This window comes from Caloenas nicobarica, chromosome 7 (genome assembly GCF_036013445.1).
Source record: "Caloenas nicobarica isolate bCalNic1 chromosome 7, bCalNic1.hap1, whole genome shotgun sequence".
Classification (NCBI taxonomy): Eukaryota; Metazoa; Chordata; class Aves; order Columbiformes; family Columbidae; genus Caloenas; species Caloenas nicobarica.
The window spans coordinates 20429412-20445524 of NC_088251.1; the positions used below are offsets into that span (position 1 = coordinate 20429412).

At 34.7% G+C, this 16113-nt stretch overlaps 1 protein-coding gene across 1 annotated transcript in view; it reads left to right on the forward strand.

The window, feature by feature from the left end:
* The window catches only part of HECTD2 (HECT domain E3 ubiquitin protein ligase 2), a 40494-nt gene extending 25148 nt beyond the window's left edge, over positions 1-15346 (forward strand). The window contains exons 12-21 of the mRNA XM_065639297.1: positions 82-189; positions 1994-2126; positions 5538-5626; positions 6688-6846; positions 7315-7389; positions 8334-8421; positions 8663-8769; positions 9852-9967; positions 10595-10738; positions 13160-15346. Of these exons, the coding sequence (XP_065495369.1) occupies positions 82-189; positions 1994-2126; positions 5538-5626; positions 6688-6846; positions 7315-7389; positions 8334-8421; positions 8663-8769; positions 9852-9967; positions 10595-10738; positions 13160-13280 (1140 nt within the window). The 3' untranslated portion in view covers positions 13281-15346. The remainder of the gene's footprint in view (positions 1-81; positions 190-1993; positions 2127-5537; positions 5627-6687; positions 6847-7314; positions 7390-8333; positions 8422-8662; positions 8770-9851; positions 9968-10594; positions 10739-13159) is intronic.
* Positions 15347-16113: the final 767 nt, after the last annotated feature.

Below are 16113 nucleotides of genomic sequence, written 5' to 3' on the forward strand. Positions count from 1 at the left end.
CTTTTAACATGTAAGAAGTATGGCACTTTGGTTTTTAAATGAAGATACCGCATGTATGATTTTTTTTTTCCATTCAAATAGCAAAGCCTTGTGGATAAAGTCTCTCGCAGACAGAAACCGGACATGAATATGTTGTTCCTAAATGTGAAAGTGAGGAGGACGCACCTTGTTAGTGATTCACTTGATGAGGTACCAAAAAAGCGTAATGAAATGGAGTGTTGCTGCAGAATAGCTATTGCACTTAGATTTCAGGTTTTCATATTTACATCTTTCTGCACTGATAGGGAATATAACTGTCCAATAATAAATAAAAAGAACTGAATTCCTGTCACAATAGCAGTGCTGCAGAATAGATTTTATTAGAGATTCTGAACTTCATTTTCAGTCCTTGTACTGCTCTATAGCTAAGCTTATAATGAACATATATGTTTGCATGCCACACAGCATGTGTTTGTGTTATCAGTTTTTGTCTTAAAAATACAGTGAATAATTATCAGGTTATGTAGGACTTGGTTCCATGATAGGATCATGAATAGTAAGTGACTAATCGCTAATGAGTTTGTTCTGTTCTATTTCTTGGAATATTTTTGTTCTTTTCCTTCACTAACTTCCCTATTCTGTAATAATTATTTTAGCCTTTCTTTTCTTAAGTTCTTATCTTAACTAATTCCTCACATCCATGAATGTAATTTTTCCTTTTTTAGAAATGAAACAGATGTGTCTATTAAAGTAGGCAATTCTTCAGTATCCACTGAACCTTATTTGATGAAGTCTAGCTCCCTATTCTTTCTTAACACTAAAAACAGCCTGATGGTATTGAAAAATAAGTCCAAGTAGTGAAAACAAGACCAAACAAATTCTTATTACTCAGGTTCAGAAAACATAAATGTAACCTTTTTTTCCCCTAGATTAAAGCCTGTCTATTTTTGCCTTCTAAGATGGAATAAATCTGAATGGTAATACTGGTTTCTCTAGGAATTGTTAGGGATTTTTTTATAACACTGAAATAACCAAGAGCAACTTCGAGAGTTCTGATAGCCAAAATATTCTCCTATTTATTTCTGATGTTTTCTTCTGCACATCTCAGGGACGAGTAAGAATGTATTAGATGATCCATATTCTCAAAAGGGCGGGGAATGGAAGGTGTGGGAAAGACGTTTTATTTGTATTTCAAATTAAAAGAAAGTATTTGCAAAGGAATATCACTTCGGCCAATGAATAGCTTGTGTCAAATAATAGAAATATCTATAGTTATACAGTTTGTGCAATAGGAATTTACTTGAGCAGCTAACAACATAGAAATTATTTTAGCACATGCATTTTCCCGACTAATTTAAACACTTCCATTGGAGCTGGCCAGTAATTAGTGATTTAAAGAAAAATTGTATAAGGATTTTATCTGGAAGATCACTGCTAATTGTGAAAGGCTGTAATCTAGTTCCTTGCAGGTCTCTTGCATACTTGGATGAAATGCTGTCTCTTACGATAAAGGAATGAGAAGAGCTCGTTACCTCGATACTTGCTGGCACCTATCTTATGCTGAACAAAAGTGTGTCTAAATATTTAAAGTTTTAGCTGCCTCCTTATTTCTAAATATCTCCAAAGGATTTTTTTTTTAATCTAACATTTCTTCCTGGCAGAATGTCTTCTGTGTAGGTAAAAAATTACATAGATCAAAACCATTCCAGATAGACTCCATTCATTGTATCTAGTAGGTTATTAAAAGTCTGTTTGCACACCATCTAACTTCTTATCAAGCCTAGAGAGTGGCACCATGTGCAAGGTAGTTGATGATGCCAAGTAGTCATGATTGTCTTGCTTCTGCAATTGAATTATTGTTTTAATATAGTTTTGACCTATTAGTAGGAGATTATGCAAATTACTAGTTTAAACAAAGCAAGTGCAATAAAGACACAGATGTGTTCTCTATGGCTAGAGGTAGCCATAATATGTTAAGTCTCTTTTTTCTTCTTCCCTACCTGTTTTGCAATAGCTAGCAAGGAAGAGGGCAGATCTGAAAAAGAAGTTGAAAGTCACGTTTGTAGGGGAAGCTGGTCTTGATATGGGTGGCCTGACAAAAGAGTGGTTTCTTCTTCTGATTCGTCAGATTTTTCACCCTGATTATGGTGAGTCCTCATAAACATTCTTAAACACAAAGTGAAAATTTGTTCATTTTTAAATTATCAAAACAGTGATGGATAATTAGTCTTCATTAATCCAGTATTCGGCAGACCAGTTACTAATTGATATAAAACCAAAAGCAGGCAAGTTAGAATTGCATATAAATGAGAAGATTTGGCATAGAGGAAGATGGAAGAGAGTGGGAAGTACTTGAAGAGCTTTGAAGATCTTGGCTTTTGACAAGGAGCTTCAAGCACTGCTGAAAAACTAAGACTTTGCTTCAGCAGCAGGGCAAAATTAGAGGGTGAACATATCTCTGATCAATGGAAAGGCTTAGAATTAAAATTAGGATTCAGCTTTTTAAGAGTTCAGTCACGCTAAATTTTGTTTCAGAAACTGGAGACTCAATGTTTGTGGTTTGTTAGTATTGCTAGGCTAGTGGATAAGAAGCAGAGGGGAATTCAAGACTAGCAGTAGATTTGCTATGAAGTTCTTCCTCTGATATCTGTGGTGTTAAAGTGTTTCCGCCTCTATCCAGAGATAGAATCTTGATTTACCTCTGGGCAGATGGGAGAAGGCGATCAGCTATTTTATGGAGTAGGGCAATGATAATTTAAATATAGCTCAAATGGAATCAGGCCTTTGAAAGGGTTGTTTCCATTTCTCTTCTGAGTAGAAATCTTGGAATTTTCTGGGTGTTTGTGAATTGCTAGACCTACTAACAAGCTAAGAAGAATAAGCAACAGCTATGCAAGGCATTGAAACATTGACACTTGTCTGCCCTTGGAAATTTTCTAGAATTCACACAAGCATATGAGTGAACTCATATATCTGTATTTAAGAATAAGTTTCTTCCATTTAGTTTAATATGTTGTTTAGTTGCAACTGGAATGTGATATTCCTGTTCCAAAATAGGAAGAGACATATAGCAGACTCTGCAGCAGATGGTTTAGCAAATATTCAAGTGGAGATAAGGCCAAATTTATTTGTTTATCACCTGCCATCCTTGCCTCTTTCTTCTCATGCTGCATTTTCTGTTTTTACACTGCCCTCAGCTGTCCTCATATTGCTCAGGAGGGAGAGATCCTTCAGTCAGGTACAGAGACATTCTAGACAGATGTGAGACTGAATGACAAAGCCTGCCTCTGCTGTTACCAGGACATGGGAGCCTATAATATTTGCAGGCTTGAGGAGGCAAAAAAAAAAAAAAAAAAAAAAAATTTTCCTGAGCAGATAGGAGATTGGAAGACATGAATGAGCATTCATAAACAAGCGATTCAATCTACTTTTTCTATATTGGTGTAGATGGATCTGGGTGGATTTTTTTCCCCACTAATATTTCTCAAATGAGTCAGCTTTCCTCAGCTGTGCGTAGTTACATTACTGATGCTATAATGGGTTAAAGTGTTCCCAGACTGGTTCTTATATTAGAAACATTGATTTCCGGGTACTTCAGCGTGACACCTGATAGCCACTGATAGAATGCAAGAGCTTGTCTGTCTTTGCCTGGAAGTGTTCGTGTCCCTTAAATGCATGGTCCTCTGTTGTTTATAGGATTACTTCTAAAGGTCCAGTTTCAAGTTATAAATATGTCCTCAAATCTGCTGAGAGTCATTATTTGCCTATAGCCCTTTCTCTAGTAAAAAGGGGTCTGTGCAGAGAGATGACATTTGGTGATAACAACCTTAATAGGAAACAATTTATCCTGAAGAAAGTGTTCTGTAAGTTTGACAGTTCTGTTAGTAAAAACGTGTTGTCAGCAGAGCTTGGTAACTGATGAGTTTGGAAACATTCAAGAGTAATTTTTTCACCAGCTCTGGCAAGCTTCCTCGCTTTAAAGTGTAAATTCTTTCATTGATGTGACTATGAGCCAAGTGTGGGAGGAGTTCAGAAATGTTCTTGTCCCTTGGGAAGGGACTGTATACTCTGCTGTCTTTAATGTTTAAGTTGCAAATAATGGATTTTGGAAGGTTGGAAGGAAAAAACATAAGAAAACGTCACTGTTATTACCCTTTCCAGGTTAGCTGATCCTGCAGATTTAACCCCTGAAATTAAAGAACTCCAAATTAATTGGGTTGTCTGCTCTCCTATGTGTGTTTTGATGCTTTCTTCATCTCAATGCAGACAATTAATTAATGGGATTTGAGACCTATTTTGTTCCAGCATCACTGCCTTCTTTCAGTATGTGAATCTTGCTCTGCCTTACATGCAATTCTTTGTTGCTTCTGGTAAAGGCACTGTCTAAACTTTTTGTGATGAGTACCTTTTTGAGCTAAAGTTCAAAAGATGAAGTTAGATTTTTCATGAGAGTAGGGGAGGTGAATACGAAGGCAGAGTTTTACCTATAGTTTTTCATAAGAACTAAATTTCCCTGAGATATCGACTGGATTTTTATTCTTTTTTTTAATCCAAAGGAGTTTGATTTTTCATTTGAATGTTACTTGTACCCAACTTCATCTTCAAACACAAATGCAGTGAGCTACTGCATACAAGGTGTCCTTAGAACTCTTAAATGCTTTGTTTTGTACACTGACTGTGGAAACAATAATAAACTCTCAGCCCATTTGATCCCAGCGAATTAGAACCAGTCATCACCTTTTATCCAATTTACTTCTGCATTGATGAAGTTAATTTCACTGTTAGTGCATACTTAACTGAAGTGTGTCTTGCTTCTCTGAGCAGTACTTCCTAGGTATTTTAAAGCTGTGCTATAGTTTCATTATGTAGGTTTTTTTCTTTCTGTTACTCTTTAAAACAGAATGATCCATGTCTGACACAAATAGCAGTCAAACTAGTCTATAGTTGTGATTTCAGTAACATCTAGCTTGTCATTTAGACCAGTGAGTGGTTTTTTTAGGATATTTATAGTTTGAGGTTTTTTTTAACTTCTCCGATATAATTTTTGACAGAAAATATGGAACATAGCCCTTTGCTGGTAGTGTGTGTCTAAGATAAGCTTTTTACAGCTTTCTATTCTAATAAGGTGAAGCTTATGGTATAATGGAATTCATGCCAGCTTTTTTAAAGATCGTCATCTGTTATTGACCCAGGAAGGGCATAAGAAATGGGTTCACATTGCAGCAAAAAAATTTTTGGTTAGACAGGTAACGTTTCTGGCTGTACAGATGACGAAGTACAGTGAAGAAACAGATTGCACAGAGACAACGCAGAATATCCATGACTGAACACACTGAATAACACATTGCACCAAAATCCAACAGGGCTGGTGGGCTTTGGTGACCTCCGGTGGTCCTTGCCCAAGCACCTGTGGTATTGGCGGGATGGGGCTGAGAACAAGCGCGGAGATACAGGCACTCCAAGGGGCACTTTCAAGGGTGCGTATGTGAGAAAGATGAGGGTTTGTATGGCTTTTATCGAAGCTCAGGCTTTGTAAAGGCCACTGTTCCTCTTTGCAGGCATGTTCACCTACCACAAGGATTCACACTGCCATTGGTTCAGCAGCTTTAAGTGCGATAACTATTCTGAATTCCGGTTGGTTGGAGCTGTATCCTTTTATGCCTTCTAGACGGTGCTAAACGAATAGCCATTCAGTGGAGTTGGTACTGGAATGAAATAAGGCATTGATTTAAGCTCATTTGGTTGTTGTATATGTTACACAAGCGTGTTCCATTTTAAATGTATTAAAAGGATGTCATTCAAACAAGTGAACTAAAAATAGGAATAAAACGGTGGTATGTAGGTACATGGTACATTTTACACTCAGAAAATACTAGTATTAAGATTACACATGCAACTTTTTTGTGTATAAGTTGGAATTTTTTAGGTACTTACACTTCTGAGTTTCATTCAGTAAACATAAATGAGCCTGCATGCATTAATATTTCATTGAAGTCCCTGTTGATCAGTTTGTAGCTTTTTTTATATATATTGACTGGAAGCCAGATGCTATTTTGAGCATAAATTTATTTCCTACATTTTCTGTTTTGCTCAGTTTTGAAGTCCTCAAGCAAATGATTAATAATAATATATACTTATAATTCCACTAAGGTGAAATTATGATGTCCCCATTTTAATGATTGCAGTTGGACCAGATGGTTATTGTAGGTCCCTTCCAACTGAATTATTCTATTCTAGTGAGAATCTGAACTGTGAACTGGATTCTTCTAATTTTTGGTATGTTTTCGAATTTATTTCATGAGATTCACTTAAATGTACTAGCTGATGAACGGTAGGTCCTGTGCAGGTTTGTCTCTGTGGTTTTAGATTTATTTAAAAGAAAAATTGCTATATTGAGCTCTCTCTAGAATTCATGGATTAAAAGTATATGTCTCCAATTCTTTGTAAAAACTTTTTTCTTAACAGTACTTTGGAACAATTTATTCTAGAAATGCTTTTATAGAATATTATGAAGATGATGCTCAAGTGTTCTGTCAATGTGTATCATGTGACTATTTTTGACTATTACTTAATTGTAATACAAAACTGTTTGTTCAGGATGTATTAGAGTATGCTGAGTAAAATTTTAAAATATTTTTTCCAAGTTACTTAAAATATTAATTATAATAAGGATGTGAGGGATTTGCCCTTAACGTTTGACATGTATAGCTTATGGGCCTTGCTGTATATAACAGCATCACCTTGGATATTCGTTTCCCACCTTGCTGTTACAAGAAATTATTAAGTCCTCCCATTGTTCCCTGCGATCATAACACACTTGTAGGCATCTGTGATGTCACATTAGATGACCTGTTTCAGATTATGCCTGTAAGTATTACATTTATTTAAGAGGCTAAATTACTGATTTAAAACCTGTTTTATTTATATTTAATGCCTGAATTATAAACTGTTTGAAAACAGCCTTTTTTTTAAGCACAGGGTGGTGAAGTCTCTTTTTTTTTTTCTGTTGGAAACAGAAATTCTCCATGTTTTCTAGCATAGTAGAATTTTTGTTGATCTACTTGAAGTTAGAATACCGAAATCTGATACGAGCATTCTAGATGCATTTTCTGTAGGAAAAAGAAAAATGTAGTTGTTTATACTGAAATAAAAATAAATAAATATATATACACACACATATTAATTAAGCAGCGAGGGGGTTTGTATGTGTACACATTTTGAATATACAGCTTTTTACAAGATACTTTTTGTATAAAGTAATGATTTTGGCATGTCCCTTCAAAGTAAGTTACTTAGTTTTGCACATTTCCTAAAGAGCTTCTACTTATATTGTAGGAACTGGCCCATGGACTGAGTGAGCTGCTATCCTATGAAGGCAATGTTGAAGAGGATTTTTACTCAACCTTCCAGGTCATTAAAAACACACTTATAACTGTTTCTCAAATGTGTTCAGTAATTTTACCAATGTTTCTACAATGGAGTGGCCTACTACTCCGTGGTTACTGATTGTTTGGAACGTAACTGTGTGGGCATTGAAGCTTCGCGGGTGCACAGAGCCCGGCTCCCTCACCCAGCCACCAGCTCTTGTCCCCTGGCAGTGCCGGTGGGTCCCAGCACTGACTGCGTAGGCGGCTGCTGGGGCATCTGAGCTCTTTGCTTGCTCTGACACCATCACCTTGCAATCAGTCACCTGGTTTGTGGAATTCATCAGGCTGCAAAACAATCCCTTTTCTGTCTAACCCAGATGTTAGTCAAAGGTTACTCTGGTTATTTTATTCACTTTGCCCAGGAAATCACACTTGAACAATGACTTGCTCCAGTTACAATAGTTTTGCCTTAGCTAATATTTCAATCAAGAAAGTCTCTTCCGTTTATTCATTGTTTTAGAACACAGACTAGTTAGTAAAATTTCATTCTGGTTTAGGGATGTGTATTGGACTAGTATTGACCAGAGCTTTGAATTAAATTATTATCAGGCCATATGAGAATTTTTGTAAAGCAAGTAGTTTTGAGTTCCTAGGTAAGCTACAGTGGAACTAATATCTTCTTAATTGTATGTGATGCTCCTAAATTGTTCATTTGTATGAAAAAATCTCTGGCTGCAGAGCCTGCAAGTCAGTTTGATATGCCACTGTGTAACAGCATTAATTTTTCTACTTTGAATACCAATTTCTTAAGCAATTTGTTGAAAATTGTAATATTTAACATCTGAAATCCCCACAACCTTCAGAATTACATTATGTGCTAAGGAGAGAGACAGGGGAAATACATGAAATAAAGAAATACAAGCTTTGTAATTTGTGACTATATGAATGTATTTTCCAGTACTGACCTTAACTTCTCTTTTTCTTCAGGTTTTTCAGGAAGAATTTGGTGTTATAAAATCTTACAACTTAAAGCCAAATGGAGATAAAATTCCAGTCACAAATCAGAACAGGAAAGGTACTTCAATACGTATTAACTACACATATTTGGCAGATTTAACTTTGTCCTATTTTTCCCTTCTTATTAAGACCAGGTTTTATTTAAGAAAGTGTGAAAATGAAATTACTGTAGTCCTTTCTGGTATGCCTACCAATTTAATAGTATCTAAAATGCAATACATTCATTTTTCTTTATTCAGTACAATTTGAGAGAGCATATTATTATGATGTACCAAAATAAAATGTTTTTCTTTTTTTAGAATATGTGCAGCTCTATGTTGATTTTCTTCTCAACAAATCGATCTACAAACAATTTGCAGCTTTCTACTACGGATTTCATAGTGTCTGCGCTTCATATGCATTACTGGTAAGGGTAAAATGAACCATAACTCTTTGCTTCTGTTTCAAATATGTGACAATGACTTAGCTAAATTAAACAAATTACACTGGATGATTTTAGTATTCGTGAAAAATCTTGATAAATCAGTGCAGTTGATTAATCCAGCCTAAGCAGAAGAAATTAAGCAGGTCAACCATTCTCTGTAGATCTACATTGAAAACAGGTAAATCAAGCTCCACATGTTAGGTTTATCAGGATAGGTTCACAGGTTCTCTGTGAATGTTACTGTTTGCAGGAAGAACACTCAGTGAGACTGAGATTAAACATTCTTCATATTCAGTCCTGTTTGGCTGTTGGAACGGCTTTTGTAATTTACATCACCCCTTGTGCAGTAAGAAGAGAAAGAAGCAGCAATTATTTTCTGCATGAGAGTTTCTTCATTCCTGTGAAATTAGCCAAGTATGACACACTTGCAGCAAAGTGAGATGTGACTAACTGCAGGGAAGGTTCTGGAAGGAGAATGAAAATCCATTTAAATGCCATGACATACTTTCATGAAATTTAACAGTGTAGTAAATTAATAAATAGGTTCTCCAGCTGTAAGCTTAGTGGTTGTTAAGTGTGGTTTATTATTATGTGTATTTGCTTTGCATAGCAGTGTGTACAACTAAAAGTCAAGTACTGTCAGCCACTGCTGCTCATCAACCTACATTGGGACTTTTCAGTGTAAATGAAATGGAAGTTGTAACCAAAATGAGATAAAGACCTTCTCTCTGAATTCCATATGTACAAACTTCATCTTCCTGACATACTTGTAATCTGACAAGCAAGTCAGTGTAATCAATATAAGAATGAAAAAGAAGTGATAAAAGAAATACACTAAAATATGATGTTATCCAGTAATATGCTTTTAACTATATATAGTAGTAAGAGATTCTTCAAAGTACTGAAGAATTAATTTTTGTATAAAACAGCCTGTATCTAAGTTACAGACTTATATTGAATGCTATTATGTTAGTTTTTCTATAATGTCAAAAGAAAAAAAAATATCTGAGTCTAATTACATAATTTCTCATCTTTGGAAAAAAAAAATCCTTAATTTCTGGCAGTTACTTCGTCCAGAAGAGGTTGAAATTCTTGTCTGTGGCAGTCCTGAATTGGATATGTCTGCTTTACAGCGAAGTACCCAATATGAGGGCTACCAAAAAACTGATCTTACTATACGGTAGGCTTAATCTTTTTCATTTTAATTATTGCACTTAAAAACATCATAGAATGGTAGAGTGTTGGGAATAATCTCTTCAAGGATAATCTGAGAATGACTGAAGTTTTAAATACCTATTTGCAAATAAGACAAAGCCACTATCAAATTATCTGTAAGTAGGAAGAGTTAGATCTTTAATGGCATAATATGTTGCTGAATACCTTTAAAATGTTATGATCAGATTGAAATATAGTTTAAAAATAGTAGCTTCAAATCCTGCATGGTGAAATCCAAGTCTTTATTTTTATTAACCAATCTTCTAAAAATGCTTTTTCTCTTCCAATTCTGATACTGAGGACATTTTTATTACATTAGTGAGTAGAATGCATTTATATTTTTACAGCAAAGTGGCTTTGAGCATCATTTGACAAGGCATCATTCCAAAAATCATAAAACATTGTACTTGTCCAGTCCTTAGGAATTTATTTAACCTTGCGTATTAAGATACAACTTATGTCCTATACGTTACATTAATTAAATTCTCAGTTAGTGACATTCATCATGTAGTACTTATGGCTGTGTTATTATACTGTTGTGTCGTGATCTTGTATCTTACACCATTTTCTGCTCCCTCTGCCCTGAACATAGATACTTTTGGGATGTAGTACTTGGATTTTCTCTTGACCTTCAAAAGAAGCTGCTACATTTTGCTACAGGAAGTGATAGGGTACCTGTGGGAGGAATGGCTGATTTGAATTTCAAGATTTCAAAGAGTGAAACATCAACTAATTGGTGAGTAGTTTTCTGGATTTTTAAAAATTTTTTGCTAAATTATTTCCTGAGAGTCCTTACTGCTGTTGAATGTCTTTTTAAAGAAGAGCAAACTAATGGATAAGGAAGAAACTGCATGGGCTCCTTTAGTTTGTCTTCAAAATGTTATTATATGCATTTATTGCTTGCATACATTTTGCAAGTGACCATCTAATACAAAATTGATTGTCTAGTCAATGTTTACATTTGAGGCCAGGAATTCTTTGTTTATAAAGTTTACTTACATGTTTTCAATTCAAATTATTTGTTTAATTGCTCCTAACATCAAAGCTGAGCTAATGAAAATATACTATGAATCACCATGACTTTCTGAGTTAATTGAATCTGTCATTATGTGTAGTAGCCTCTGCAGTTGCAGAAAATGCTTACATTCTTTCTTGATGGTCTAAAGAATTGTAACACGTATGGCTGAGATGATGTAGCATTCCTTTAGGGTCTATGGTGAGTAAGTTTATGGCTGATACAGAGGTTGCTCAGAAGAAATGGGAACAAAGCAGCCTTGTAATTTCATTGTGAAGGTTAAATTGTTCATGCCAGTTTCTTATGTTTCTGGTAGTGTTTTATTTTGTATTGAATTGACTTGAAAAATTCCACATAGTATTTTCCTTCTTGAGTTTGGAGAAAGCCAGTTTAAACAATTTTGAAAGCTGTATAGAAAAGCTTACTGCTCTGAAGCTCACTGCTAAGTAGTAATTGCTGCTAAGCAGTAATTATTGGCTTTACCTGGATTTCTAAAACATTTAGGGTAATCAAAATACTTAAATGGAAATATATTTTTTAAGGTCAAAATTTTGTTGGATTTTCTGTATACATAAACAAAAGGAATTTGGTTTGGTTTTTAAATTGGATTTATCTCATTACTGTGGTATTTCTAATGCTTTATTCAATGAGCTAATAACTGGTTCCAGTAACGTGTTAAAGGAGCATGAATATCTGATGAAAAATGAAGAAAAATCAGTCAACATTGAATCTCTGGTTAAGTTCATTCTCCTATGAATTGTTCTTTTTCTTAAAAATGGAAAAATATGTTTTGAAATAATGTGCATTTTAAAATTATGTAACTGTGTTTTGCAAGATAATTGTTGCAGTCAGCCTGCCTGCACAGGGATGAACATGGACATGTTTGCATTGCATTGATCACACAATAGGATCAAAGAATATATTATGATAGCTATAAGAAATGCTAAATTAATATCCAGTTTCCTAACTTTCCGAATTCTGAAGCACATGACTCCAGCCTGATTAACAGATCTTTGCTTGCTTGTTTAAAGAGTGGGGAGGGGGAAGTAGCTTGGGTTTCCAGATGTGGGGGATTTCACCCCCCTTCAAGAACGCTGCTAATGACCAAAGACCAAGCGCTGCCATTCAGAAGACTAAGGGCTTCAATGAAAACAGAACTAGAGATCTTTTGAGTCACATACCAAATTTAACTTTGAAGTGTCCAAGTTTTAGAAATTTTTCAGTGTGTTGGGTTACTTAAAAATGTCAAGTTGAGCTTCAGCTTAGTCTTTCTCCTCTCTCCTCCCAAGTAATCAGTTGTAAGACAAGTGTATATCCTCAGTCTGTGTGTATATCCCGCCTGTCACTTGGGAAAGGACAAGAAGATCCCGTAGCTTCTTATTGCCAGTGGCTATGAGGCAGGATGTTAGTGGCATCTCATACTGATGGAAAAACAAGTACTTCTGCCACTGAAGAATAGTTCTCATCAAACTAATGCTTTCTAGTGAGGAGCAGAGTTTCTGCTGTTTCAGTCAGGCAATCAATCCTAAGAGGCATCTGCAGTATATATATTCAAACTCAGCTCTCTGAAGAAACTCGCAACGGAAAGTGTTGGTATGACTAAGACCAAAAATTGTGAACTGTTGTTGTTTCCAGGGATCCAATCACCTCCTCAGTGCTCTGAACTGAGGCATATTTCTGTAAGGATGTATTCTGCCAGGCTGAACCTTGAGTTCTGTATCCTTGCGGTAACTGTGGTTGATCTAGGTGTCTCCATAACTGCTGCAGGACCCACCTTCCTTCTTCATGTTATGGATTCCGATTATACCCAGATTTTGTATTTAGAGAAAAAATGGTTTTTTAAAGCCATGTGGTACCTGGAGTTTCCAAAACCTGTAAGGAGATTTTTCCAACTTAACAAAAAAAAGAAAGTTGGGGAGGGAGTTGAAGGCAAAAAAATTCACTTGAGGTGCATATGACCAACAGTGGTGTTATTTTTGTTCAACAGAACTTGAACCAACAACATTAGGATAAATGTTCCTTTTACAGGGTTTCTCATGTAAGTAATGTTTAACCGAAAATGTGTAGGCAGTTGGCAGCTTTCTGCTTCTGTTGTATTATTATTAAATGTGTTTTGTTGGGGTTTTTTTTTTATTATTTTAGGTTACCTGTGGCCCATACCTGCTTCAACCAGCTTTGTCTCCCTCCTTACAAGAACAAGAAGGAACTGAAGCAAAAGTTGATTATTGGAATTTCAAACGCAGAGGGTTTTGGTCTAGAATAAAATTAAATACTTCAAGAACAGCATTTTTATGTAGCATTCACTCTCTTCTAATTGTGCCTTTAAGCTTTTTGTTGTTACGTCTCTTGATACTGTGCCAGTCTTACCCAACTTAGGTATTTTTTAATTGAATATGAAGTGTATGGTTTTTCTTGAATGGCAATACATTTACTGCTTGCTTTGTCACAGAAAATAGCTTTCTTCATACAAAAAGCTAGTCTATTTGATAAATTAAACCCAACTAAGATGATTTCTAAGTTATAGTTTGTTTCTGTTTTCTCTTAATAGCACTTTATTGTTAATTGTAATCCCTTTACATTACAGGTATCCTACTGGGACATAATATACAGAATATTTCTTCATTAACTAATCCCAGTGGTAGAATGTTTTCAATTAACATGAATAATAGAAAAAATATACCATACAGCATGTAGCCATATTTTCACAAAGGCAAATAGGAATTTTAGTCTTTATAAAGTGTATGCAGTTTTAATGTTCTGGGTTTCCTTCTCAATGAAACAGGCTAAGAAGCATGTAAATAACTGCCTGTGAACAAATAGGGTTTTGATAGTGCCATTTACTGCTAAAAATTTATTTTTTATGAATAAGAGGTTTTAGATGTTCTATATTAAGCTTTTACACTTGACCATACAAGAGTGTTAAAAGGTACTTTTTTCAGCTTGAGGGGATTCAGGTTCAAACTACAGGTATTAAGCTGCTTGTATGTTCATTCTCTGACAGCAAACTAACCAGATCTACTGTAGCATTATAGTAAACAAAACTAGAGGTTTAAGTTCCACATACAGTGAGATATTTCAGAAGAAGAATGAAATCCACAACACACAGAAAGCTGATATAGTGATCATGCTGTCATTTTTTTTCAGCAACTTCGTTGAAAGTCTTAAGTAAGCTGTGATGAAAGTGAATAAAGTGAATAAAATAGCATTTCAGAAGACTGTTGAAGCTTTCATTAACTTGAAGGCCAGCATTTAAAGACAATGTTTTGTGGTTTTCACTGCACAAACAACATGAAAAAAATTCATGCTATGCCTGCTCTGAGTTAGTAAATTAGGAGCTGGGAAAGAAGCTGGTTCTAAAATTCAGATGTAATTATAAGTCTGGGTTTTATTCATTAAATGGAAAGAGTTTATCAGCATGCAGTATAGTATTTTTTTAATATGAATAGCTACTGTGTGTTCTATAGAATTTTCTTTCAGCTGAATGAGGCCCAGATCGTTCAGGACACTTTGGCATCTAATTTGTCAGCTTTCCCCATTGACTTCTGCTGGGGCATGGATGCTTAAGTATCTTGTAGTGTCTGTACTCAATTACTTATTTGCAATAAGAGTAAATTATTATATTATTCTTGTTTTCCTTCTCTGTATTATTTACATACAACCAACAGATTTATACACGATGAACAGATTAATCTGCCTAATCTGTAGTTTCAAAGCTGTTGTGGATTTTCTTCAGTAGCTAAGTGTAAACTTGATTTGATTCTGTTTCCTAGAAGAAAGTACTAGTGATTTTACTGTTTTATTAAAGCAGAGATAAATAGTAGGATATTTTAAAATACTTGGCACTGTATTCATTGTGCTCTTCTTGAAACCAGTAATAGTTTTCCATTTACTTCAGCCCGGAAGAAAACTATGTTAGCACAGAGAGTGTTAAAAGCAGGACTTCAAACTTGTGCATTTTACATTGTTTCTCCCAAATGGCTATTTTAAAATAAATTTTATTTTACAGGATTTCAGATGTTAAGAAATAAATGAAACTTTCACCATTGCACTGAATGAACTAGGTAGCTCCAAGCAATGTTAAATTTCTAACAGCTGAATGTGGATGGAGGTAAAAAACCTGGAAACAAACACCTTCCCCCTTTCCGCTTTCTGTAGAACTGGTTTCATGGAAGGTTGGCTTATGAATAAATAGCTATACAGTTTATCTGAAAACATGGCAAATTAGCCAAAATATTTTTTTATGGCTTAAGCCCACTTTTAATAACTATTTATCTATTATTGTTAAAATAAAAGCTTTATCTTCTTATTTTCACTAAATTGCACTTTGCCTTGGGTTTAGTTTTATTTATTGAAGCTTTTTTGATTTACTGTGTAATATTACCTCAGAATTCTAAAAAGGTTATTGTATTTGCATCAGTTTTTAAATAAGATTGTCATTCAATGACATTTTATATATTTCCTGATGTTGATAAATTAAATAGTAAATTTTGTATTTGTTAAATGAAAGCATTGCACTGTATTTATGAAATAAGCCTCTGATAATTTTAAAACTTTTCCTCAATGATGTTTTGTTGTTCTTTTGTCTTGCACTGTAATCCAGCAAATCTTTTTTTATCTCCATCATTGTTTTGTATCGTACAAAAGAAATCTGGTTTGTATAAACTTGTTCATTACCAAGTATCTATTTTTATGTATTAAAATTGTGCAGTCATTAAATCAAATATTTCAATTTTTGGCCTCACTTGTTTAATTTCAGATTTCCAAAATTCATCATAATGGGTTTTAAAATATGACCAGGTTATCTGCCTTTGTCTTATTGTTATTTCAAAAAGTTTTGTTTACAGTTACAGTTTGGCTAAAACTTTTCATGGCTCACTGAAAAAGAAGCTGAGTTTCGACTACCAGACATACACTCAGAAGTATATTCCATATTTATAGTCAAAATTACAGGTATTCCAGTGTATACCATGGAGTAATAATGCTGCAAAATACCATAGATCCTCAATTTTCCTTTTTTTCTTTTTTTTTCTTTTTTTTTTTCATTTCCTCAGTTGCAAGAGTAATGTGAGGTACAAGGAGAGATAAAGCCAAGCTGT